Source organism: Cyprinus carpio, chromosome B3 (genome assembly GCF_018340385.1).
Source record: "Cyprinus carpio isolate SPL01 chromosome B3, ASM1834038v1, whole genome shotgun sequence".
Classification (NCBI taxonomy): domain Eukaryota; kingdom Metazoa; phylum Chordata; class Actinopteri; order Cypriniformes; family Cyprinidae; genus Cyprinus; species Cyprinus carpio.
In genome coordinates this window covers 31495969-31519523 of record NC_056599.1, presented here as the reverse complement: position 1 = coordinate 31519523, position 23555 = coordinate 31495969, and the positions used below count along the sequence as shown (strand labels likewise).

General features: G+C 37.0%; 1 protein-coding gene across 8 annotated transcripts in view; it reads left to right on the top strand.

The window, feature by feature from the left end:
* Positions 1 to 4105: 4105 nt before the first annotated feature.
* LOC109105486 (rho GTPase-activating protein 27-like) overlaps positions 4106 to 23555 on the top strand; it is a 28326-nt gene continuing 8876 nt past the window's right edge. For 2 of the 8 annotated variants that reach the window (XM_042720775.1, XM_042720772.1), the window contains exons 1-2: positions 4106 to 4310; positions 13847 to 14736. In XM_042720775.1, the coding sequence (XP_042576709.1) occupies positions 13906 to 14736 (831 nt within the window). In that variant the 5' untranslated portion in view covers positions 4106 to 4310; positions 13847 to 13905. Of the gene's footprint in view, positions 4311 to 4851; positions 4961 to 6793; positions 7488 to 9530; positions 9900 to 13846; positions 14737 to 23555 lie in introns of those variants that run through there. The other 6 variants (XM_042720768.1, XM_042720769.1, XM_042720771.1 and 3 more) reach the window with 6 other exon arrangements.

The following is a 23555-nucleotide window of genomic DNA, read 5'->3' as shown; positions in this document are numbered from 1 at the left end:
AATACATTGTTACCATTTTAACATTCAAGTTGTTGTATGAATTAACATTAACTAAATGAATGAACAACAGTATGTTTCTAATTTAAAATTATAATTATTCATGTAAAATTGTTTGCCAGTTCGTGATAGGCTACCTTATTTTATATTGTTAATCCAGCAACGTTCCTCTAATAAATCTATATTATTAATAGATTAATGTTCCATATAGCACACTGTTGTAGAGTGCCTTACACATTTTTCAAATAACAGACAGACAGACACACATATAATAGATAGATAGGTCTCACCAGTTCACGCAGAAGATGAATTGTTTGATTAACTTCTTTGCTCGCCTCCTGAGTAGAGGATTCTGCAAATAGGGACGGAGACATGACAATCCACAAAAAATACAAAAAAGTTCTCATCGTGGTTTGTATTGGCAGCAGCTGTAAAATGCAGAGCTATATTCAAACGATATGACTACTAGGCTGTGGATACTGTCTTATGGCAAGGGCTCTGGTTATATAGCCTAATGTAAAAAAAAAAAAAAAGAAAAAAGAAAAGAAAAGAAAGAAAGAAATCACCCTACTGAATTTGCATTCCCATAAGCAGGTGACAGCGCGGGAAGCCCGGCAGTATTACAATTGGAAGTAGAAAATGAAAGGATCACGTGCTTCCGTTTGTCCTATTGGGCTTTCTTTTTCTCACCTTGAGAACGCAAAGAGATGGATAGGATGGCGCTAGCGCAGTTTACTCATCTTGAGAACACAGTGAGAGAAAGTCAAGCTGGGACTTTCATCCACTAGCTACCACCATGTAGACCCAATGACATCATAAGAAGTATGATGTCAATACGAGACAAATTAATATAATTATTAATTTTTATAGCCTGTTTACGTTATCAAGACGTTATCTGTAGCCTATCTTTTGTTCTGTCTTTCTGTTTGCGGTATATAGCCAGCCTATACGCAAAAAGGAGTTTTAAAACACGTTTTAAAAACAGCTGTGTGTGTTCTTGTTTAGGGTGATATCATCAAACCGTTTGTGAAAGGTGATGACACAACTGGAGCGGGCGGTAATTCCTCGTTGTTACAGGGCACTGTTTACAAACAGAGCGTTTCACGTTCAGTTTCCACAATCACCAGTTTGCTCTCCTGCAGAATTCCTTTAGCATTTCCACATGAGACGCGTATGACGCCATTGATTAAAAAAATAATAATAATAAAAAAATCTCTAAAGAATCAAATCATTTTTAACCAGAAACCAGAAAATTCTGCTTGTGCAAATCACGTTGTGCCTTATGGACGAGTAGCCTACATACATTCATAAATAAATGAATGAATGTATAAATAAATAAATAAAGCTACACTTAGGCTAAATGCAAGAAGAAATAGTCTACATTAAAATAAATAAATAAAATGCCAGTGAAAAAGGAAAAAGTAAACTGTTTTTCAGTTCAAAGGTAAATTAGTAAATTACCTGTATCTTTCGTTGTCCTGTCTGGAAATTCATTCCGAAAATCCCAATAAAAAAAAAAAAAAAAGCCTACCATTTCTCTTGAAGGGCTAAAACATTGTTTCTCTTTCCAGTCATATTCAGAATACATAATAATAAATAATTTATCAAGAAATGTTGGCCTTCATATGATAAGCTATTAAATGGTGTTAAATATGGCAAAATTTCTAATATTTAATGTAACGCCGAGAATCTTTACAAAAGCTAAAAGAAGATAATTAATTTTATGATACTTTAAATACCAATACTGTGATAAAACCAAAGGTAATCCGTGGAATGTCTACTATTTTTATTTAACACAGACCTAGATACGACAACCAATAACAATACACAATACACTCTGAAAACAGAAAACATATACAGCTTGTTTTAATTACGTCCTGATTCTGAGTAGAACTCCGACAGAACTACTTCAGCATTAATGTGTCATATCTAAAATCATTACCTTTTATTACCCCCGCGTTATTGCAAAGCTCAGTCGGTAGGGGGCAGCGTTAAGTCGCTGTCTTGACGATTAAACAATAACGTTGAAAGCCTTCTGTAACCCTTCTTCTGACTGAAGGCAGATTCATGGCTTTACATTTTATATTTACATGGTTTATGCTCACCGTGTTTTATTTAGGTAGTTACATAACACCTATCTACACCTAGGCTATTTATCTTTTGTATTGTTAACGGTCCTGTAACTCTGTATAACTTGATATAAATTGACAAATAAGAAACGAGTATAGCATAAAAGTTTATCTCGTGCACCGTTTGATTGGTCTAGTTTGTGCAATAGACTGATGGGCAAAAGATAGCCTACTTCAGGCTGAAAAATGTTGTTTTGCTAGATACAAAACCAGTCTTCATTCAATCTGCCATTCTACCTCAAGTGAACAAAAAATTGTATTCACAGATACAATTACTTAGACATGTTCATACTTGTTCAAGAGTTCAGCAGAGTTGCACACCACCTACAGTACCTTTGTGATGTGCCTGTATGTCTCTGTCATAACATATGCATAGTCCAAAACTCATACTTTACATTGACATACTCGCAACCACACTACCTGTCCTCTACTCCACAGTGTTTTTGGGGCAAGGCCATGCGAATCCTCCCCAGGAAATGAGATAGTTTGAGAAGAGGAAACTTTATGTGGCTGGCTTACTGAACAGGAAAGTGGGGGTTTTCTTCCAGAGGATGAGGAAGAGGGAGGACTGCGGGGAGAAAGAAAGACAGACATGTGAATGTTTGTAGGCCTTAACAGGTACAGTGTCAAATATATCACTGAGCACTTTCCAATAAAACTAAGGTTTCTAACTGTTTTATAAATGGTTTTTATAAAATATGGTTATATGTTACTAAATCAAACCTGTCTTAGCGACAAAGTGACAGCCTTAAGTAAAAAAATCTTTCAGAAGAGAGCCCCAGTCGGAAACGCTCTCTGTCTGCAAATCATTGCTCATTTAGGTTAGAAAATTTAGAAATGTTGGGCAAACAGCACCTTAAGTATTACGTACTAATCAGAGGAAACTATAGCAAGCATAGCCATTGACGTAGCATTCAACACACTCCATGTTTACAACCTAAATGCACCATGTGACATTAAACTGTCCGTTATGTGCTCACTAAACAATAACAAGTAACTAGAACATTATTTTATGACCTAACTGCAGCTGATTCATCTCTTTATCCTATAAAAAAAAAAAAAAAATTATATTAACCTTTTATTCCAGGACAGCATTCCAAGAACATGCCCAAATGGAACATCACTGAAAGTACAGAGTCCAAAGGCATTAGTAAATCTTTTCTTGCCCCACCCAGAAAACATGCTTGCTTTTTTCTGAGGTGGGGCATGTTGTCACAAATCTGAGGGTGATTACTAACCTCTTGGTTCCTGTTTAACCCTCAGTGCTCAGTACGAGATTTCTTAGTGGTAGTTAGGTTTTGTGCAGCCTAAAAGTGATCAGAGGTTGTGCAAACTGGAAGGGAGGGAAGAAGCCACCAGAGCCCAAATGGGCGTGAATCAACCACTGGGTGTTATTCATAGAAACTGCATGGAGAGCTCTTGCAACAGTTGATGTTTTTCATTCAGTGGCGCATGAGATTAAAGGGAATCTCTCACTAGGACCAGAAAGATGTCAAGAAAAGTGTACTCACGTGAGTGAACAGGGATGAAAGCAGAACTTTCTTTTTGCAGGTGAGAAAATAATTTGTAAGTTCCTGTCAGTTGTAGTCTCAGTCATGTGTTCCTGTCTGCTGGTTTTGTTAATTGATTTTACCCACCAACTTTCTGGTGACCTGATTTGTGAGACAGATGCACCTATTTGATAAAGAACATCATTATGTCAGAGTTAACAGAGTAATGCTTTATTGCTTTTGTGGGATAGCAATTGGTTAATAATTTTTGTTCCTAATGATTCAGTTGAACCATACCCTCATCTCTCGTTCTCTCTCTCTTCCTGTTGCCAACTCTCTCACACTTTAGAAGCTGTGATGTGTGTGCTGGAACAGGAAATGAATGCAGACAGAGGAGGCAGGCAAGCTGAAACTGGCACAAAGCTTTAGCGTGTACACACTCCCGCCCACATACACACACTAGCCCTGAGCAACAACTGTCAGAGCTGGAACTTTGAGCTGTAGGTGGAATGACAGAGCGGTGGTGGCAAAAGGCTGAAGCCTGTCTAAGACATTAGGCGGACTGAGGACGGAAAAGAGATTTAAAGAAAAAAGAAGACCAACAGGAGACGGATCTTACAAATGTAACTTAAAGAAGAAGAAAAGAGAGAAAAAAAGGTGTGGAGAAGATGGTGCGCCGATCCTGCCTCAGCAGGTAAACTTCTTACTTCTGAGCACCAATTTGGTTACTTGTTGTACATAATATTCATTCTGTCTTGAGGTGCTTTGAATTTTATTTTTAGCCTTATGACTTTTCCTTAAAGTTTGAGATACCTCTAACAGCTGCCTTCCTTTTTCCTGTCGTGTTGCATGACAAATGGCTATCTGTGCACATAAATAGCAGCTTGTTTTGCAGTTTACAAAAAAAAGCAATTGAGCCATCTTACACTGTGATGTGAGACCAGTGCATGTAAGCAGCACTTGATTTTTTTGTCGCTTTATGTACTGAATCTGTCATAAGGATAGGAGTTTTGTTATGCGCCGATGTCATTAATTGATCACCACAAATGAAGATTCAAGATATTGTGATGCCAGTATGCAGCTTCATGTGCTCAGTGGAACCATTTTGTATGCATGCTTAATCTATTCAAAGTGTGTGTAAACAAGGTATTCCCTTTGAGAGGATATGTTTTAGACATTTTTTGTTGTTGTGTAAACTGCACAGTGAGTAAGAATGCTCTTTCTGCATTCCTGAGGTGACTGGGCTGGTGGGTGTGGAAGAAAACTGGAACACCGCAGATCTGGTACAGCTATCCGACACTGCACATTCAGAAGGGAATCTCATTTCTCCCTCAGGTCTTCGCTGTGCGCACATCTTAGAATAACTGTTCTGACTTTCTGAGGCCATTGCTTTGTGTGGGTTAAAATCTGAAAGCACAACAGGTTTTGGTTAACTTAACTAATTGGCCAACTGGTTAACTTTAGAAAATTCTGTCTTTCCTTCATGGGACACAAAAGGTGATGTGAGGCAGAATGTCCAGGCTTTTCTTTTCCTTACAACAAAAGCAGATAGATTAGTGGCCCAAATAGATTGAAAAAGCATTGTAAAAGTAGTCCATATGAATAATTCACTACATTCCAAATCTTCTGGAATTTTACTAGCTATACATGAATCGACCAAAAAATAAAGGTTCCTTATTGGCATCAATAGTTCCATGAAGAACCTTTAACATCCATGGAACCATTTCAAGGTTACCTCCGCTTTCATCTTGTTGATTTCCTATTTTATGCAGACAATGAAGTTGGAAATCACTGACATCAAATGGTATTAGATTCGATCATTTTCAACAAAAAACAAGTTAAGGCTGGAATACACTACACCACTTTTAGGCGTTAAACGTTAGGCATCGCCGACTTTGTAAATAGTCAGAGAGGAAAACTGGCCATCATACATTAAATGGCTGAGAATCATTCACTACCAGACTTTAAAGTCCTTCCGATCACAACAAACTCACACAGAAATGTGTGCACTGTTGCTAGGAGACACGTGACTAATAAAAACAACATGTACTGAAATCATCTGAAAATATCAAACAATGACTGGATGGAATCACATTTGGACGTTAAAAAAACTATGTGACTATCATAGACGACATGACCTTCTATGTAATCTGTCAACTTAAATCTGCAGACTGGCTCTGATTTTCTGCAACTAGTGTCAGCTTATCGAAACTGTAAATCAGGTGAAAATGGGGGCAAAAGGTGCGCTGCACCAATATACCCAAACTCACTAGTTCAAACTTACGTGCCCTCAAGAAGCTTGCCTTGTGGTGCCATGCAAAGAGGCACAAAACGGACCTTTTCCTGGACTTTTCCCAGCTGCCCTTAAAAATAAAGGTGCCTAATGATGCCATAGAAGAACCTTTGTGTCTAAATTGTTCCATTAAGAACCTTTAACATCTGAAGAACCTATTTGTTTCACAAAAGGTTTTTTTGTGGCGAAAGAAAGTTCTTCAGATTATAAAAAGGTAAGGAAGAGATAGTTCTTTAAAGAACCTTTGACTGAATGGTTCTTTGTGGAACCAAAATTGGTTCTTCTATGTCATCGCTGTGAAGAACCTTTTAAGCACCTTTAGTTTTAAGAATGTGGTGGAATGACCTGCCTATCTCAATTCAAACAGCTGAGTCTTTAGCCATATATATATAATATATAATATATATATAATATAATATATTATAATATATATATAAATTAAATTTATGCATTTAGCAGACGCTTTTATCCAAAGCGACTTACAGTGCATTCAGGCTATCAATTTTTACCTATCATGTGTTCCCGGGGAATCAAACCCCCAGCCTTGCGCTTGGTAACACAATGCTCTACCCTTTTGCTACAGGAGCACTGTTTATATATATATATATACTTTTATATATATATATTATATATATATATATATATATATATATATATATATATATATATATATATATATATATATATATATATATATATATATATATATATATATATATATATATATATATATATATATATCTATATATATATAAAAATATAACTTTATCCCAATCACTTGACCAATTAATACTAGCACTTTATTCTATTCTATTCTATTCTATTCTATTCTATTCTATTCTATTCTATACTGTGCTATTCTATTCTATTCTATACTGTGCTATGTATATGTACTGTGCTAGATTAACTGAGGCTTGTCAAAGCACTTTACTGTTGCTCTCTCGTTGGTCTGATTGATTCTATTGCTCTCCTCATTTGTAAGCCGCTTTGGATAAAAGCATCTGCTAAATGATTAAATGTAAATGTAGTGTATCTTCCAGCTCTGTACATCACACAAATCGTTAACTATATGGTGGAACAACTCTTTTAACATTGCATATACAGTGTCTGGCTCAAAAAAAAAAAAAAAAAAGTAACAAGGAAAAGGAGGGCAAAACAGCTTTTAACATAGAATTTCTTGTCCTTGTATTTCTTTGTTCTGTATACCTGACAGGCTATGAAAGACATAAAGACTATTCAAAACATAATAGGGATGCTGAAGACCTTGGGCTGACTATATGTGACACGAGACAATAAGAAGTGTTTAGGACAGCCCTACATCTAATTCTAAAAATGACCGGGTGCTGGAGTGAGTGAACACATCACATAAAGACCCATTTCCCCCGCCGTGAACATCCTGTAAGAGAACCAGACAGCACAGCAAGGTCAAAGCAAGCCAGGCTAGAGAAAAACAAGGAGTTTCCGTGTTTAAACAGTGTCTAAATGGGAACGGCCTCCTCCAATTGTTCTACGCTAACAGCCATTTTCAACTGGAAGGACACCCCCTCCCCCCCGAATACAGCTTGGGCAGATTCCAAGGTGATTTCTTTTTAAACTCCTCCAACATGGTGAATCACGCATTGATGTTTCTCTCATTTTTGCTCTGCTGCTGTTCAACTAGTGGGTTTTATAGTTGTCAAACAGGTTCTGCCTCCCCTGTTTCAAAGATGTATTGTTTGTGAAGTAAATTAAGTAGCCAGTCTGAGATCTAAGTTGACATACAGTAACTGCCAATCAGTATTAAGAAGATGTATTCTCAGAATCAAATGTATAACAGTGATTTTGGCTACTTCCTTCTTGGATTATGCTATGTCCTTCCCTTTGGTAGACCACAAGGGCTCCTTTCGATCCATTGCCACCCCTTGGTTTATGACGTGAGAAGGTGGTCTGGCCTTCTGTTTACTTCCCTATTTAAGAAAAGACTGCTGTGTTTGTCTACAAACTTTCTTGATAAGATGTGCAAGGGTGGTGTTTCTTCGTCTTGTCTGACTCTCAGGAGACTTGTCTTGACTTGTTAAAAAACAGCAGCTGATGTTGTTTTGGCAAGAGGCTGATAAAGTCTACTTTTTCTACTTTCAAATGGCTAAGAGCCAACTTTGATTTTGCCTTATTTTTTTGTTGTTGTAAGGCAATTGATTTCCAGTTTTCAATGGTGTGATGCAGGATCTGTTAAACTAGTTATTAAATTCATCTTTCTGTGACACATCGATGACAAATCAGTTCTTAAAATATAATTGTTTCAATTTACATTATTTCAGTAGTGGCTGTAAGGGTGCAAACTGCTCAAATAAAGACTGCTTTACAAATCTAACAAATTAACTTTAGAGAGTTTCTTGGAGATTGTAAAAAAAAAAAAAAGGCTTCCTTTAAATTCATGAGTTGGAATATGAACTTTACTGTCCCATATGAAGTTGTAATTTGAATGATGAAATACATAAACGAAATACAAATGTATCCATCACAAACATCAAAGCTTTTTAAACTTAAAAAAAAAAAAAACAACTTTAAAATCCCAAGTCTCATATAACTACTTCTATCTGTCACTCACTCTCATAAAATAAAGACATCTGGGCCCTCATTTATCAACAGTGCGTACGCACAGATGTGTGCGTAATGAGTGCGTAAGAACAGTTTCACGCAAAGTGTGGGATCTACCAACTTGTACTTATACGTAGGAATGTGTGTAAATATAAACACAACTCTGAGCATGCTTACGCAGAGAATCTAGAATCTAGTGGTAGAATGGCGATACTACAAAAAGAAAGTGCCGATGTGTGTTTACTGTGTCCTTAAATTGCAAATACTCAATTTATAAATTCATAGTTCAAGCTAGATATTTGCATAATTGGTGTAAAAAGCAATAAAAGACACACTGCAAAAAAGGCTTAGGCTATCTTACTTAGTATTTTGTCTTGTTTAAAATCAAAGTATCTAAAAATTCAAAAATCAAGATGCATTTACTAAATAAGCAATCAAACCGGTTCACCGGTTCTTTTACGTCCTCACGTTTACGTCCTCAATTCTATCATCCCGGCGGATGAATATGCATTCGAACACATTAAAATAAAGTAATTTGTAATCATTACTTAAGACAAATAGTAATAACCAAATTACTTAAATTATTCACTTTATTTTTCTTTATTTTTATTTTTTTAACGTGGCTGACACTCCCTCTGAGTCGAATAATGAACGAGCTGATAATGAACGTACACGTCCACTGCTGGAGCGGTTCTCGTTCTCGAGTCAAGAACCGGTTGCATCGGTTTTCGGATCACCGATACTCTCAGCCGAGAACCGTTTCTTTCGGACACGTCTGATTTGAGAACAGATGAGCTGATGATACTGCACATGCGTGTAATTTTTCAAGAGGACGAAATGCATGTTATCAAGTATTTTATCAGAAAGTGTGATAAAATAGCCTAAATATATTTATTTATTTATTTATTTATTTATTTATTTATTATTTGTTTTAAAGATAAATGTATCTAATCTGTGTACTTTGTTCAATTGAAAATTATGTTAGGTTATAGGCCAAAGAGGTTTGTCGGGGATACCGGACCATAATTAAGACTCTGTTTAATAGGAATAAGGGATGATTTATGAAATACCTGTACTGTAATTATAGTTAATGATGACACATTCACAAACTGAGTTTGTAGTAAAAAAGAACTGATGAGCACGAGCAGAGCAGCTGATGATATACTGAACGTGTCTGCAGTGTTCTCCTTCTCTTGAGTCAAGAATTGGTTGCATCAGTTTTCGGATCACCCAAGAACTGTTCCTTTTGTACACGTCCGATTTGAGAACCGAAGAGCTGATGATACTGCGCATGCCTGCTATGACTGACACAGCACGTCTGAACCGAACTAGTTTTTTTGGATAACTCATTCTGAGCTACTGATGTGAGCGCGATTAAAACGAGGACTTGAATGAGGGTCAATCTGGCGAAATGTAAGTTTATTTAATAACAAATAAAACGCAATGGATTATTATGTAGCCTAGTAAATGTATAATGGTTTCTAATAATGACATCTAATTTATTAATTTTATATCTTTAAGACTTAAATGCTCGTGTTTGGGTGCTTAGTTGCAAAACTTAATTGTAAACTTTTCAGATCATGATTATGATGTTTTAACTGACTGAAGTTATGATTACTGACTTTATATATACCGGTTCTCGGCTCAGTGTAGTAGCCTACTGGTGATTTGTTAAATGTGAGCCAAAATCATCACAATTAAAAGAACCAAAGACTTAAACTAGCCTACTTCAGTCTGTGTGCGTTGAATTTATTTAATACACGAGTTCACAATTTGAGTTGAATTACTGAAATAAATGAACTTTTCCATTACATTCTAATTTATTGAGATGCACCTGTATACCCCGGGATATTGGTTCATTTCGAGTCGTAGGGACTTGTCAGGCATGTCCGAAAGTGAGAAACTTTAGAAAATTGTGGATCAGTGCAGTGTTAATTTCGTTAACGAAGACGACGAAAAATATTCGTTAATGAACATTTTTTCTGTGACGAAGACGATACGTTGACAAGCTAAAATTAATATCTGATGACGAAATTATGACGAAATTTATGCCGCGTTTTCGTTAACTAGACGAGACTGGACTATAATGTTATTTGAGGACTACCAGACATTCAAAATGCATCCTATAGGCTTTTGTCTTTCAAAATGTGCGTCCCTGTCATTGGATTGCGATCGGATAAGGGCCGTTTGAATATCTAGTCAGTATAGCAGCCGCAGTGGATGGATAGACTACAAAAACGCGAACTAGCGATCTGAAACAATGGCCTCAGCACCCGAAGGGGTATGTATAAGGTAACCAGACGTCCCGTTTTTCCCGGGAGTCACAATTCGTTGTCGATTACCTTAAAGTTAGTGAAGGCGGGATAGGCGAAATCAAGCTGATAGAAGTGTTCTCTCTGTCGCGCGCGCACGCTCCACTTCCTCAGTTCTCATATACAGCGCGCAATCAGTTCTCAACGCTCAAATACACACACAGCAGTCTGAATGTTTATCGTGTAGAGTATCTCACGTAAATGCAGTAGGTTATGGATTAAGTGAACGTGAACAGGTGGGTGAAAACTGAACGTGTGTCAGTATTTCATGCATGCCTTCCGTCTTAAAAGGACACCATTCCAAATTAAATACCTATCTGTCATTAATGTTAACCAACAAAAGATGTTAAATAAATGTATACATGTTAAGTAAAACCTACAATATCTGAAAAATGAGTTTAATTTGTATCTCTATTGTATTTGTCTTATTGTTCTTCTTTAAATATTATATATATTATATATATATATATATATATATATATATATATATATATATATATATATATATATATATATATATATATATATATACTATTTTTTATAAGTTGCTCCTTTTTCACTTAAAGAGAAAGTTCACCCAAAAATGAAAATTGTCATAATTTATTCAAGATTTTCCAAATTCAGTCCTTGATTCAAATTTCTCATAAGCTTAATTGATTTGGTCTAAGAGAGAAGAATTAATGATTATTTTAATTTGAAAACTACATATAAAATCGCTACCAAAATAAATTCTGGTAACTACAGTTTGGCTAAAACTATTTGACTAAAAGTAGTGACTAAAAGTTGACTAAAATGCAATGACTTTTCGTCAACTAAAACTAGACTAAAACTATGAAAGACTCAAATGACTAAAATGTGACTAAGACTATTAAGCATTTTCGTCTCAAGACTAAGACTAAGACTAAATCAAAAACGCCTGCCAAAATTAACACTGGATCAGTGCTGACTCGAGATGCTGAACTGTTTTGAACGATTCAGTCCGATTTGGTGAACTGGTTCGACTGGTTCACTAAAAAGATCCGGTTCAAAAGGATGATTCGTTCGCGAACCGGACATCACTAGTGCTTAAGAACATGTGGGATTTGTCAACAATGATTACTTACTGGTGTGCGTAAGAACCGCATACACAAGTTTGATAAATATGGATTTTTTGCACTTACACACATTCTAAATTTCATTTGTAGGACAAAATATAGAACCTTTTCTACGCATTGTTGATAAACGAGGGCCCTGATCTGACAAGAAATACTTGAGAGACGCCCTTTTACTGTTAGCTTGAGGGTGATTAAGTGATTAAACAAAAGCAAATACTCAATGTATTTATTACATGATTTATATAATATTAAAATGATTGTTTACAAACCATTTATATAGGTCTATTTTGACCCAATCGTGTCTGAAGTGCTGCTTATCTGTTGAAAGAGCCACAGAGCATATGGAATCAGTGCTGTGACTAGACATAAAAGAACTGCATTTAGGATCCTTGGAGAATTGTTTGATTGAAGAAGCAAGCCAGCTTTGATTTGACACAGCTTCAAACAACCACTAAACACTGGATGTTTAAAAGAAACACGGCACATTGGGGTTGAGGGACTTGACATCTTAGCATGATAAGAAGCTCCTGACCAAGTTCTGAAGTTTCACATTTATTTATACAACCAAGTATAAACTTATATGACCATAGATATAACCGGAACACACACATCTCAAATCAGTAGAAAGCTATTTTTTGTTGCTGACAGTGTAGCACGTCTTCCTTTCTCTCTCTTTTTGTATTAGACATGCAAGAGGAAGGAAGTCTTTTAAAAAGAGCCATCACGAAAACCAGACTTTTAAAAAGATCAAGTGAAATAGTGGTCATCAGATAATAAAAAACAAAGGGGCAGCAATGTAATATTTACATTAGAACTGACACAATGCGTCACATCTCCAGTGCTTTGGCAGTCAGATCAATCAATGTTCTTTAAAATGTCAGTGACATAATATATATATATATATTTTTTACATAAATTATTGGCTGCTGATTCCAAATAGCACTTTGATTACAGACACTATGTTGTTATCTGTCTTTTGTATGGCAGTCAGCTTCCTTTACTTTACAGGCAGTAGTCAAACCACATACAAAAGATTACCAAGTGATAGAAATCTCTGAGCAAACATTAAACCGCTGTTGCGTCAAGGGTGAATCTCTATAAGTACTTTGAGTACTCTGTAACCAGATAAATCCTTTAGACATACATTATATAGATGTAATACTACTAATATATGTAATAATTTAAAATCTATATCAAATTAATTAAAATGAATGTAATTATAATGTTATTTGAATAACTATTACATTCCAAAAAAAGTGCTCTGATCTTTCTTGAGAGTCTGTGGAGGTCATGCTTGATTGGTTGCTTCAGGTCACTGATCAGAACTGGGGCATTTAACCTCAGTTATTGGTCCATATCAGCGCACCATATGACAGTGGCCTGCCTTAATTCTCTCGGGTTAAACATCAGCTGTTGACAAAAGGTGTAGGTTAGAGATCTCCACTGTTAGCTTAAAATGACTCAGAGTTTTTGAAATGTGGTACTGATGCAATAAAATACTGTGCTTGATTAGAATTAGCATTCACTTCACCATGGCAATACAATTTTGCAACAGACTGTTTACATTTTATTTTTTAATTTTTTTTCTGGACACAGTCCAATGGTGAAAAGAAAAAAAAACAAACAAAAAAAAACAGTGCTGTTTCTTTGTATTTGTGAATTTTACTAGCAATTTCTAGTGTACTTTGTTTCTACTCTGTATGACAGTTCATACAAGTTTAGATATACCATTGTGCAAGGAGCAGCATGATCTCATTTTGATAGAATCAGGCTTGTTGGGCAAAGTCTGAACAGCTGGACCGGTAGAAAGGTCAGCCAAAGTGCTGTTGTTTTTGCATTTATACAGCAGGTGCCCTTTGCTCATGACTCAAATGTGAGGCAGCAAATAAACAGTAATCCATGTCTTCTGCTCAAATTGCTTTTTATAATCCTCTCATTTGCTTTCTACCCACAGGAAGGCCTTTCCTGAGCCTTGATTCCAGCTTGATTCCCTTAAGGGGTGAATAGGGTAAGATGACGTCTTTACACAATCTGGGCCTGGTACTGGTGGAGTTTGAATATGAATATGAGGGCCGGGATGGTCACATGGTGTCCATTAAACCCAACGAGCGCTACATCCTCCTGGCCAAAACCAACGATCACTGGTGGCATGTTTGCAAAGATGAACGAGCCAAGCCATTTTATATCCCTGCTAAATATGTCAAGGAGCTTCCAGCCAACATCCCTTCACCTCTAGACTTCAGAGAGCCTCCAGGCCCGGCTGGGAAGCCTTTGGTGCCTGACATCACAGAGGCCCGCAAATCCGATGAGGTGGCAATTAGACTTCGCTCCAAAGGGAATTACCACAAGACAGAAAACCGAATGTCTACATTTGGAGTTCCTTTGGATTTACACGAGCCCCCTTCTTACAAACATGGTGGACCTTCAGACTCCCTCATCTCCCTGAACAAGGTCTCTGCCTCAGACTCATCGCATCAGAAGAAGAGGATGAGTCAAGCAGCCAATCTGCTGTTCGGCTCTCGCACTGAAACTGATAAGTTTCGAGTGCCTAGCTTCAGCCCAGCTGACCCTCTCCATAAACCTATCCCTGTCAAACCTGTGGAGCTCCCCATCATCAAGGATCTAAACGAGACCAAACCCCACAGGAAGTCTCCCGAGCTGGAATCCCCAATAGAGCCAGAAAGTGAAAGCTCTAGCTCAGAACCACTGCCATCACCAGACTCTGAGAATATTTATGAATCCATATCGGATCTGAATCTGGACCTGTCGACACTGACAGACAAAGCACCTGCTGAATTGCCAAACCCTCAGACCAACACATCATGCTCTGCTCCAACCATAAAGGTACAGTTTGAGCTAAATGAGAATGCCTTTTAAATTCTTATTCCTTTCCAGAATTTTAAGGCAGCAAATAGAATATATCTAGGGAAGCAGAATGTAAATTAATTTGACTGCAACAAGTGTAATTCTTAAAGGGATAGTTCCCCCTGAAATGAAAATTACCCCATGATTTACTCACCCTCAAGCCATCCTAGGTGTATATGACTTTCTTCTTTCAGATGAATACAATTGGAGTTATATTAAAAAATGTCCCGGCTCTTCCAAGCTTTAGAATGGCAGTGAATTGGGGTCGAGATTTTGAAGTCCAACAAAAGGTGCAGAAATCCATCATAAAAAGTGTTCCACATGGTTCCATGATGTTAATAAAGGCCTTCTGAAGCATATCGATGCATTTTTGTGAGAAACTTTATAAACCGTAATCTCTAGCTTCCATAACTTTTGTACGTACGTTCACTAGAAAGTGGCGTTCCAGCAGATGACGTAGGTGAATATGATGGCGAACGTGGAAGCGATTCACTTCAGGAGGCCTTTATTAACACCCCGGTGCTGTGAGGAATGTTTTTTATGATGGACGGATGCACTTTGTAGGACTTCAAAATCTCGACCACCATTCATTGGCATTATAAAAGCTTTGAAGAGCCAGGACTCCGATTGTATTCATCTGAAAGAAGAATGTCATACACACCTAGAATGGCTTGAGGTTGAGTAAATCATGGGGTAATTTTCATTTTTGGGTGAACGATCCCGTTAACTAGAAATTTCAAACTTTGAATTAAATTTAAAGAGTCTTGAAGTTTTGAAGATCATGCATGCCTTACAGATTACAGTCTTACAGGATCTGCTGATGTAAACAAGAATGCTTGTTTTCAAATCCTCTTTGAAGTATTGGTTTCTCTTTCAAAATTTCACTGTTAACCATTCCTTAAACTAGAATGACCTATTTCTGTAGAGTAGATGTGATAAATCATTTAAACCCAGCTACATCATTGCCTTTCACATACACTGTATTATTAAAATGTGTCTTCTGTCTTGGACATAGAAAAGTATGAAAGTTAGCTAGAATGGAATATCATCGTACAGACATTTGCAGTCTGATTATATACAAAGGAAGTTCTTTATTGGATTAAATAATGACTATTGACATTTAAATTTTGTGTATTTTTGACAAATATATTATCTCCGCTTGGCAGGATTGGTAAGAAACCGGGCATAAATCCTTATGAGGGAAAGCAGTAGAACAGGAAGTGTGTATCAAAGGAAATGTTTGGGCATTTTATGAAAGTGGGCCACTAGGAGGCGATGTTGGCATTATAAATCAAAGCAAAGCAGTACGTTTTTCGTAAAGAACAGATTCACTATAAACGAATTTGCACCCATTATCATATCTTCTACTTTCACTAACAGAATTTACAGACAGCCATTATCTTAATGTGATCAGGTCACCATCAATGTGGCATTTTGTTCATGTAAGAAGTAAGGCTTCATGTAAGGCTCTGTTTTTGGAGCCACATGAAATAAAGCACTGAAAACAATGGGAAATAAAGGAGATCCGCTTAACAATAACGCCCTCCTACGTAACATCAGAACAGGATATTACAGCTTTTCCTACAGCAAGGGAAGGATATAGTGTGGTAAAGTGTGTGTGTTTTGGCCTATGAAAGAACTCTCATCCTATAAAAACCATTTGTACATAACAGCATGATAGCCACTACCCTGCAAACTGACAAACTGTATCCAAAGAAAACATAAAAATCCACTTTCCAGTTTTATTTGCATTCACTATGTTTGTAATGCACTTGCCTGTGGCTTACGGGTTGTCAGGGCGCCCATCCCTTTTTCTTGTGTGTGTGTGAACAAATTTGAGAGGTTTGGACACACTGTGCCACAGAGTTCAATTAATAAAAGCTACAGGGCATGCCACAACAGGGTTAGGTTTTCTTTTGTGTCAACTGTCTCTTAAAGAATACAAAATAGAAATCCATCTCACCTCTAGCAGGCAATGCTTTCAGTCAAATTCAAACCTGAAATATCACATGAGACTACATTTTATAATTGTGTTATTTCTTTCAGAATACATTTGTGGTGGTAGAGCGAGAGAGAAAAAAGTGTTATTTGGCTTTTTGCATGTAAACTTCAAAGGGGAACATGTTAATCTCCTGGGACACTGTTGGGATCTGAGTCAGGCTTGGTGTTGTAGCTGCAAGGCTACTATTGTTGGCACAGATGTTTTAGCTTCTCAGTTTCAAAAACAGAACATGATCCTGAAGCTTGAAATTCGTCAGAAAGCCAGGGAGAAGGACATAAATACTGAGTATGAAAGAAAGAAAGAGAGAGAGAGGGGTTTTTATTGTTATTTTCAAATTGTCCCATTCTCTACTACATTGGTAATTTAAATTGTTTGTCATAAAGCCACTGAAACATTGAAACTTTGTGGGAGGAGAGAGACAGATGGAGAGCGAGAGTGAAAGAGAGATCTTTGGCCTTCTTTTTTTTTTTTTTTTTACAGAAATAGCTTTCTATAGAAAAGTGATTAAATATAAAATGTTCATTTTCATTTAAGTTTCATAACAGAATTCAAGCATTCCAGGTAATCTAGAAGTAAATTTTTTCATGTTTTTCAGTTTCTCTATACATTGCCTCATTTCAGAGCATTTGAGTCATAGTGGACGAGACCACTCTCAGAGTTTCACTGAAACATGATGTGTTCCAACATCAAATACTTTTTGTCTTTTGTTTAAAATATCACAAGAAATGGATGAACGCAGTGAGAGTCAGTATGCTTATAATTGCTCCTGACTCTGTAAACCTTTGCAGATCTAATGAGAATCAGTGCAGTTCCACACTTGTTTGGGAATAGCTAGGAATTTGTTTGGAAGTGAAGGAGAGAGGCGCAGTGGGAGTAGAGCTCTCAGTGCACCTGTATCAGGTTTCAGAGCCATTGTTAGTCTGTCTAACAATCAGCTGCAGACAAATGTTTCTCACAAAACCAGCACTGTATTAAACTTCATGCCACTACATAGTTTACAGAGGCTATAATTCAGCTATTAAGGGATATTAAGGGAACAGCAACATTTTTCTATCAATAAGAGCTGACTTTTACCTAGACACTTTTATATGCCTATAAGCTATTGTAATTACCTCTATTTGTCTAACCTACTGGCAACAACCAAGAGAACATATATAACAGCTGTTCCAGTCCCGATAAAATGCCTCTCAACCACTGGCACGTTTACAAAACAAAGGAGGAGTTCTTCCCAAACGCCTCCAAATCTCATTTCAGTGCTTTAAACCCAAACAAGTTCAGAAGAGCTCCCACCCTACCCACATATAGGCACTGTGTGAATACAAGCCAACCGTGTCGTGTCGTGTCCTCTGCGTGACAGATGGCCGGGATACTGTTACGAGCTAAAGGAAGGAATAAACTTACAAAGGATACACCACTTTGGGTTTACACCGCAAATACTCTTCGTATTTGCCCTTGTTAACCATAAAACACTGTGCGTTTGGGAAAGAAAGAGTTAAAATAAAGCAAGCAAGGTGGGTCGCCGCTCCCTAGTTTACCTGCACAAGCGCCGCTTCAGAGAGGCGGACTCGGCTCTCTCTTCTGGAGGAGCAGGTGAGATTCATCTGAGACGTCCAGCGGAAATCAAATAGGCTACAGGTATTACTGCGAATACATACATATATATTTTTTTACTTATCTCTCGATGCGATAAAGGCAGAACTCAACCGAATCGCGCGGTTTTTAGAAGGCTTTAATGGTTAGGTTATATAGTCAGTTTATGTGAAATTATGAATCAATTCAGTTTTATTTGTATTGCTCTTTTTTCAGTAGGCTATACATTGTTTCTTAGCAGCTCTACAGATGCCTTAAACCTACACCTTTGGTTACTTGCATCTGTGAAGTAAGTTATAACACTGCTTTAAAAACGATCTTAAACCAGGCTCAAACCAGTCTAAACTGTTTTTAAGGATCTACCTTATTTAAACCTTAATAACCTAACATTGCTACAACAGGCTAACAAACCAGCCTGACCAGGCTAGGAGATCAGCAAACCAGCTGTTTTTTTTCCCTTATTAAATTAAAAATGCACGGATCTAAATATAAAGTAGACTTCATGTCCACACCTTGTTTTACCATTAAGTCAAGGTTCATCATTGCTGTTAAATAATTGCCATGCAGCGTATTTACTGTATGTTATAATTAGACAGGATAATCAGTTATCATATTCATTATAATTACTAAAACAAAACTCAAACTAAAACTGTTAAATTCCAAGTTGACATTTATATTTTTTTGTGTAAAATAATAATTTATCATTTAAATATGTTGATATAAAAATAAACCTTAAGTGTCACGGAAAAGATGGAGAGCTTTTGTAGACAGGGCAGAATTGTGCTTTACCTTTGAGGCAAATCTATCATTAACTTGATTAATTTGTGCATCAGTTTATTAAAGACAGTCTGTTTTGACCTCTCACTGGAGTGGAGCTGTTTCGAACAGATAAGGCCACTTGCTTTCTGAATTGCTTGGACCTATAAGCTGTGTGAATAAGGATTTCATTGATTGATTAAATTGCATATGGATATGGATATTTTGCAGTTACAACATGAGCAAGCCAAAACCTCAGAGATGCATGTAAATGTGTCTAAATTTAGCATGGTATCCTCAGAACTTTAGATAATATTTTGCCCTGTGATCAACCTTTGAATGAATCAGTGGGATTTATTTTGTGACTAATATTTGTGTCATCTGGTTTAATACAAATTCTTTTAATCAGACCTAAGTGAACAGCAATGAAGAAATCTTTTAAATCGTGTAAAGTACTTTGTTTGTGAACACTGGTATAAGCGTTCCTGGTTTCTGTTATTGTTTGTGTTGCATAAAGAAGAAGTGTCTATTAACTCAGTGATTAAGAATGGAATGGGGTCAAAATACTCTGGAATGTCATGCCACAAGACTATTTTGAAACTATGGGCGACGGAAATGATTGACCAAACAACATAGTGTGCATTGATTTTTGGCAGTTTACTGTAGTTCGTGGGGTTTAAATGAAAAATATTTGAATTACCTAAGGGATTTTGATTGTTATTTCAAAATCAAAGTGTTAGAAATTATTAATTTTTTCTCTAAAACATGAAATCAATGCTGAACAGAGGTTAATTTGTTGGGCTGTTGTCGTTCTTGAACCCTGTAACACTTTTTTGGTCTGTGTGTCAGTGTGTTAAGTTGAGAAAAGGTGGCATGAAACTCAGATGCAGTTTCCTTGACACCAGTGCTGGTAGAGTGTTCTGCTTTTTCAATAAAATACCGGATTACATTTACATTGCTTGCCTGTGCAACCCACCCAGCCATAATATCCTAGATATGGCTCAGATCCCTCATTTAGTGCAAGTCTATGGGATGTTTTGGGACATTTTGTCATTAATTGGCCAAACATTGTTGGCATAGATAGCACACCTCTCCTCAACAAGCCAAACTATTTGAGGTTTGAGCTGAGCTACATGATGCCAGAGTTTAATAACTTGATTTGGTCCCTAAAATATGAGCAATAACAATAGTTTGTGAGCTGAGCTTGTCCAGGGTCTAAATTTCGGTTTGGAAAATGGGGGGGAATTCCCATTTTGGGGGGAAATTTTTTAATTTGAGGGGGGAGTTAGGGTACTTTTTTAGACATATTTTTAAACTACATTCATTCAAACTAAATGTTTCGTCACCCAGTGTATTTGTGTTTTACAAATTATAATGTTGTTGATTCATATTTATATTGTGAGGAAGATACTTAAAAAAACTTTCAAACTCTGAATTAAATTAATTTGAACTAAAAAAGACATGTAAACAGTCAGTAATAAAATAAGAATAGATTAATGACAAGCAATGGCACAAACAAATACAATAACAAGATACAACTGAAATTTTTCAGGTAGGTTTAACAGTAATATTCAGGTAAAGAAACATAAACAGAATAATCTATTTAACTTTAAAATAACATTGGTTAGTCTTCAATGTATAAATAAACATTAATGACAGACAGCAGCAGGTTTGTTTAGGTTGCTGTCTCTTTAAGACCTCACGCATGGATTAAACTGTTTACATTAACTTAATAGTCTGTATACTGACAATGTTTATAAATCGACTGTTTACATGAATACTCATCAAGACGGGCACTCTGACATATTTTTGATATGTATTTGGCCATTTACGCGCAAAGGTGCGCGCTGTGTCAGATACGTCTCTGTTCACGCTCTTTGGGTGTGAGGCGGCTCACAGAAAGGGCCTTACAAACAGTCACAGAGCACGCAAGTACTCAATTGAGCACTTGAATGTTTAAAATTGTAAGACTCAAAAGCACGTGCAAATGATACATTCCGTCGTCTGTCTCAAGCGTCTTTCATGTTGAAATATTTGCGGGAATTTCCCACGTTACAAGCGCGGAAACTGCAGGAATCAGTAGAATTATGCTCAATCCCGCGCCGAAATTCAAGCCCTGTTGTCATTGTTTTTAAACCTGCCAATTCTAAGTGCAATGCTGGAAAAGAAGATCTGATCCATTACCAAATTTCTGTGAAATATAGATCAGCACACAGGGTCACCTTTAAAGTGCAATCAGGTTAGTATCTAAAAGAGCTTTTGAGGTTTTTATTTGAATGACAAAGCTTTGGCCTTTAATCTAGATTTACCGCTTGATTTGGTTGCACTAGAATCCCGTCTCACCCAGTTCTTCGCACATAGCTTGTTCAGCAGGAAAGAGGAAGTAAGGGGAGAGACGAAATTTGTGACTTCAGTTTGCAAGCACTGCTTCCCTTATTGGGAGGATGGGACTTTGCATACACTAAAGGTTATTACTTTAAGCATGCCTTTGATTTGACTTCAGATTCTTGTTTGTTGTCCATGTAGCCTATTTGACAGATCGGATGTTTACCAAGCCAATGATTATGTTTGTTTAGTTTAATTAGCATTACTCCACCTCAAGAGGAAATGATAGTTTAACACGAGTCCCTCCACCCACAGCAGTTAGTTTGTGTTCCCAGTTTCTGTGTTTGTATGTGCGCACATGCATGCTTGTGGGACCCTCAGGAGATCCCCTTTAGCTTTCCTGTCAAATAATCTGATGTGCCCCTCCCCTAAATCCTAATGTTTTTTGTAAATTCCAAATTTCTGTGAATCCCTACTCACTGTTAGCGAGAAGCTGTGTTGTAGTTCAGCAGAGAAGCGTTTCCAGATCTTCTGGTGTTTTGAAACTCTCGCTCCTTTCAGGTTGGACCATATGTGGTCAGAACGCAGTAGCTGAGTTTTGATCTGGTCTTGTTTTTTTTATGATAGTAGCTTTATTTTGCTGACTGCTCGGATGGAAGTAAAAGAGGTGATCCTTAAGGCTTGCCATACGCTCATGCCAAGGCTGCAGACCTTTCTGAGGTTACGTAAGGTAAGCGGTAAACAAGGTAGCATTGTGAGACTGAGACTGGGGTTTGTGGGAATGCTGTGACAGATACGCAGGTAGGATATCGTGGACTCACTGATTCTATCAGTGCTTGTCAGACTACCCTGCTATTGTTTGCTTAAAAGAAACTCTTGTTTACCGAACAATTTTCTACTTCAAGTTTGTTATTGCTAGTTAAAAAGTGACGCAGGGTCAGATAGGTTTACCTATGTTTTGCGGTCTTGAACTGAATCCATCAATAAATTGTAATTGTTTATGGGTCATTCATGTTTATAGATCCTGTATAAGAGATCGCGATTAATCGCATCCAAAACAAAAGTTCTCGTTTACATAATATTTGTGTGTGTGTGTAATGTGCATGATTTTAGTGAACAAAAAGCTCAAATGTGATTAAAAATGCTGTGTTTGTTTACAGCACTTTATCAGAATCTATATAATTGAAAGAGAGAGAATGTTTTTAAGCATAATATGAACTTGAAAAATTCTGTTTGCTGCATTGTAAACAGACAGAGTTGATTAATTTTATATTATTTTGATGTGCTTGGGTTCTTTTTTTAGCTGACACATATATCAGATTATTGTGATACTCCATCAGGCCGTAGATTTTGGCTGAGGTCCACACTCCAGTGTTATGTGTGTATCAAGCTCCTCTCAACTGTAAATCGTGCAGCGGAAACCTCTGTCCGTTGTTATGTTTTGATCTTGGCTTCCCTTCCCCAGAGAGTGTGCTGTGGAAAACACATTATCTAGATGCTTCCTCATTTTGGAAGAACATGGTATCCAGAGAGACTTTCACTTGGACTAACCAAACACGGGTTTTCATTAGGATGGCCTGTTGTTGATGTTTTTCAGACCTCATATTGTGGTTTCCAATGAGCTTTGCACAGGTGTGCAGGGCTCCAGTCTAGCTTTATGCCACGAAGCCATGATAGTTCTAACACAAATGGAAATGATGTCACCAACTCACCCTCATTATGGTTGAAACACGAATTATGCATTTTTTAACTAGAGGAGTAAGTTAGCAGAATGTCCAATCTGCTCTTTTTTGACTGTCACGTGTACAGTACATACTCTTAAGTTGTCCATACAGCTCTGTATTCTTATATAACTGTTTTAAACAGCATGAGATCATTTATTGGTTTTTAATGTTTTGGGCAAACTTTCCAATTAAGTGCAGAGGTCTTTTCTAGATAATTAAAATTCCACTGAAGAACTCCATAACGGGAAAAAGAGTGAAGGCCTGAAGATGAAAGCTGGCAAGATATTTGATTCCACATAAACGTCCCTGTGTTCCCTGAATCGAGGGAGCAGTTCCAGCAGGATTTTCTTCCCATAGCTCTTTGATTTCTTCAGGTTTCTATAGACCTTTGTTCAGAGGAA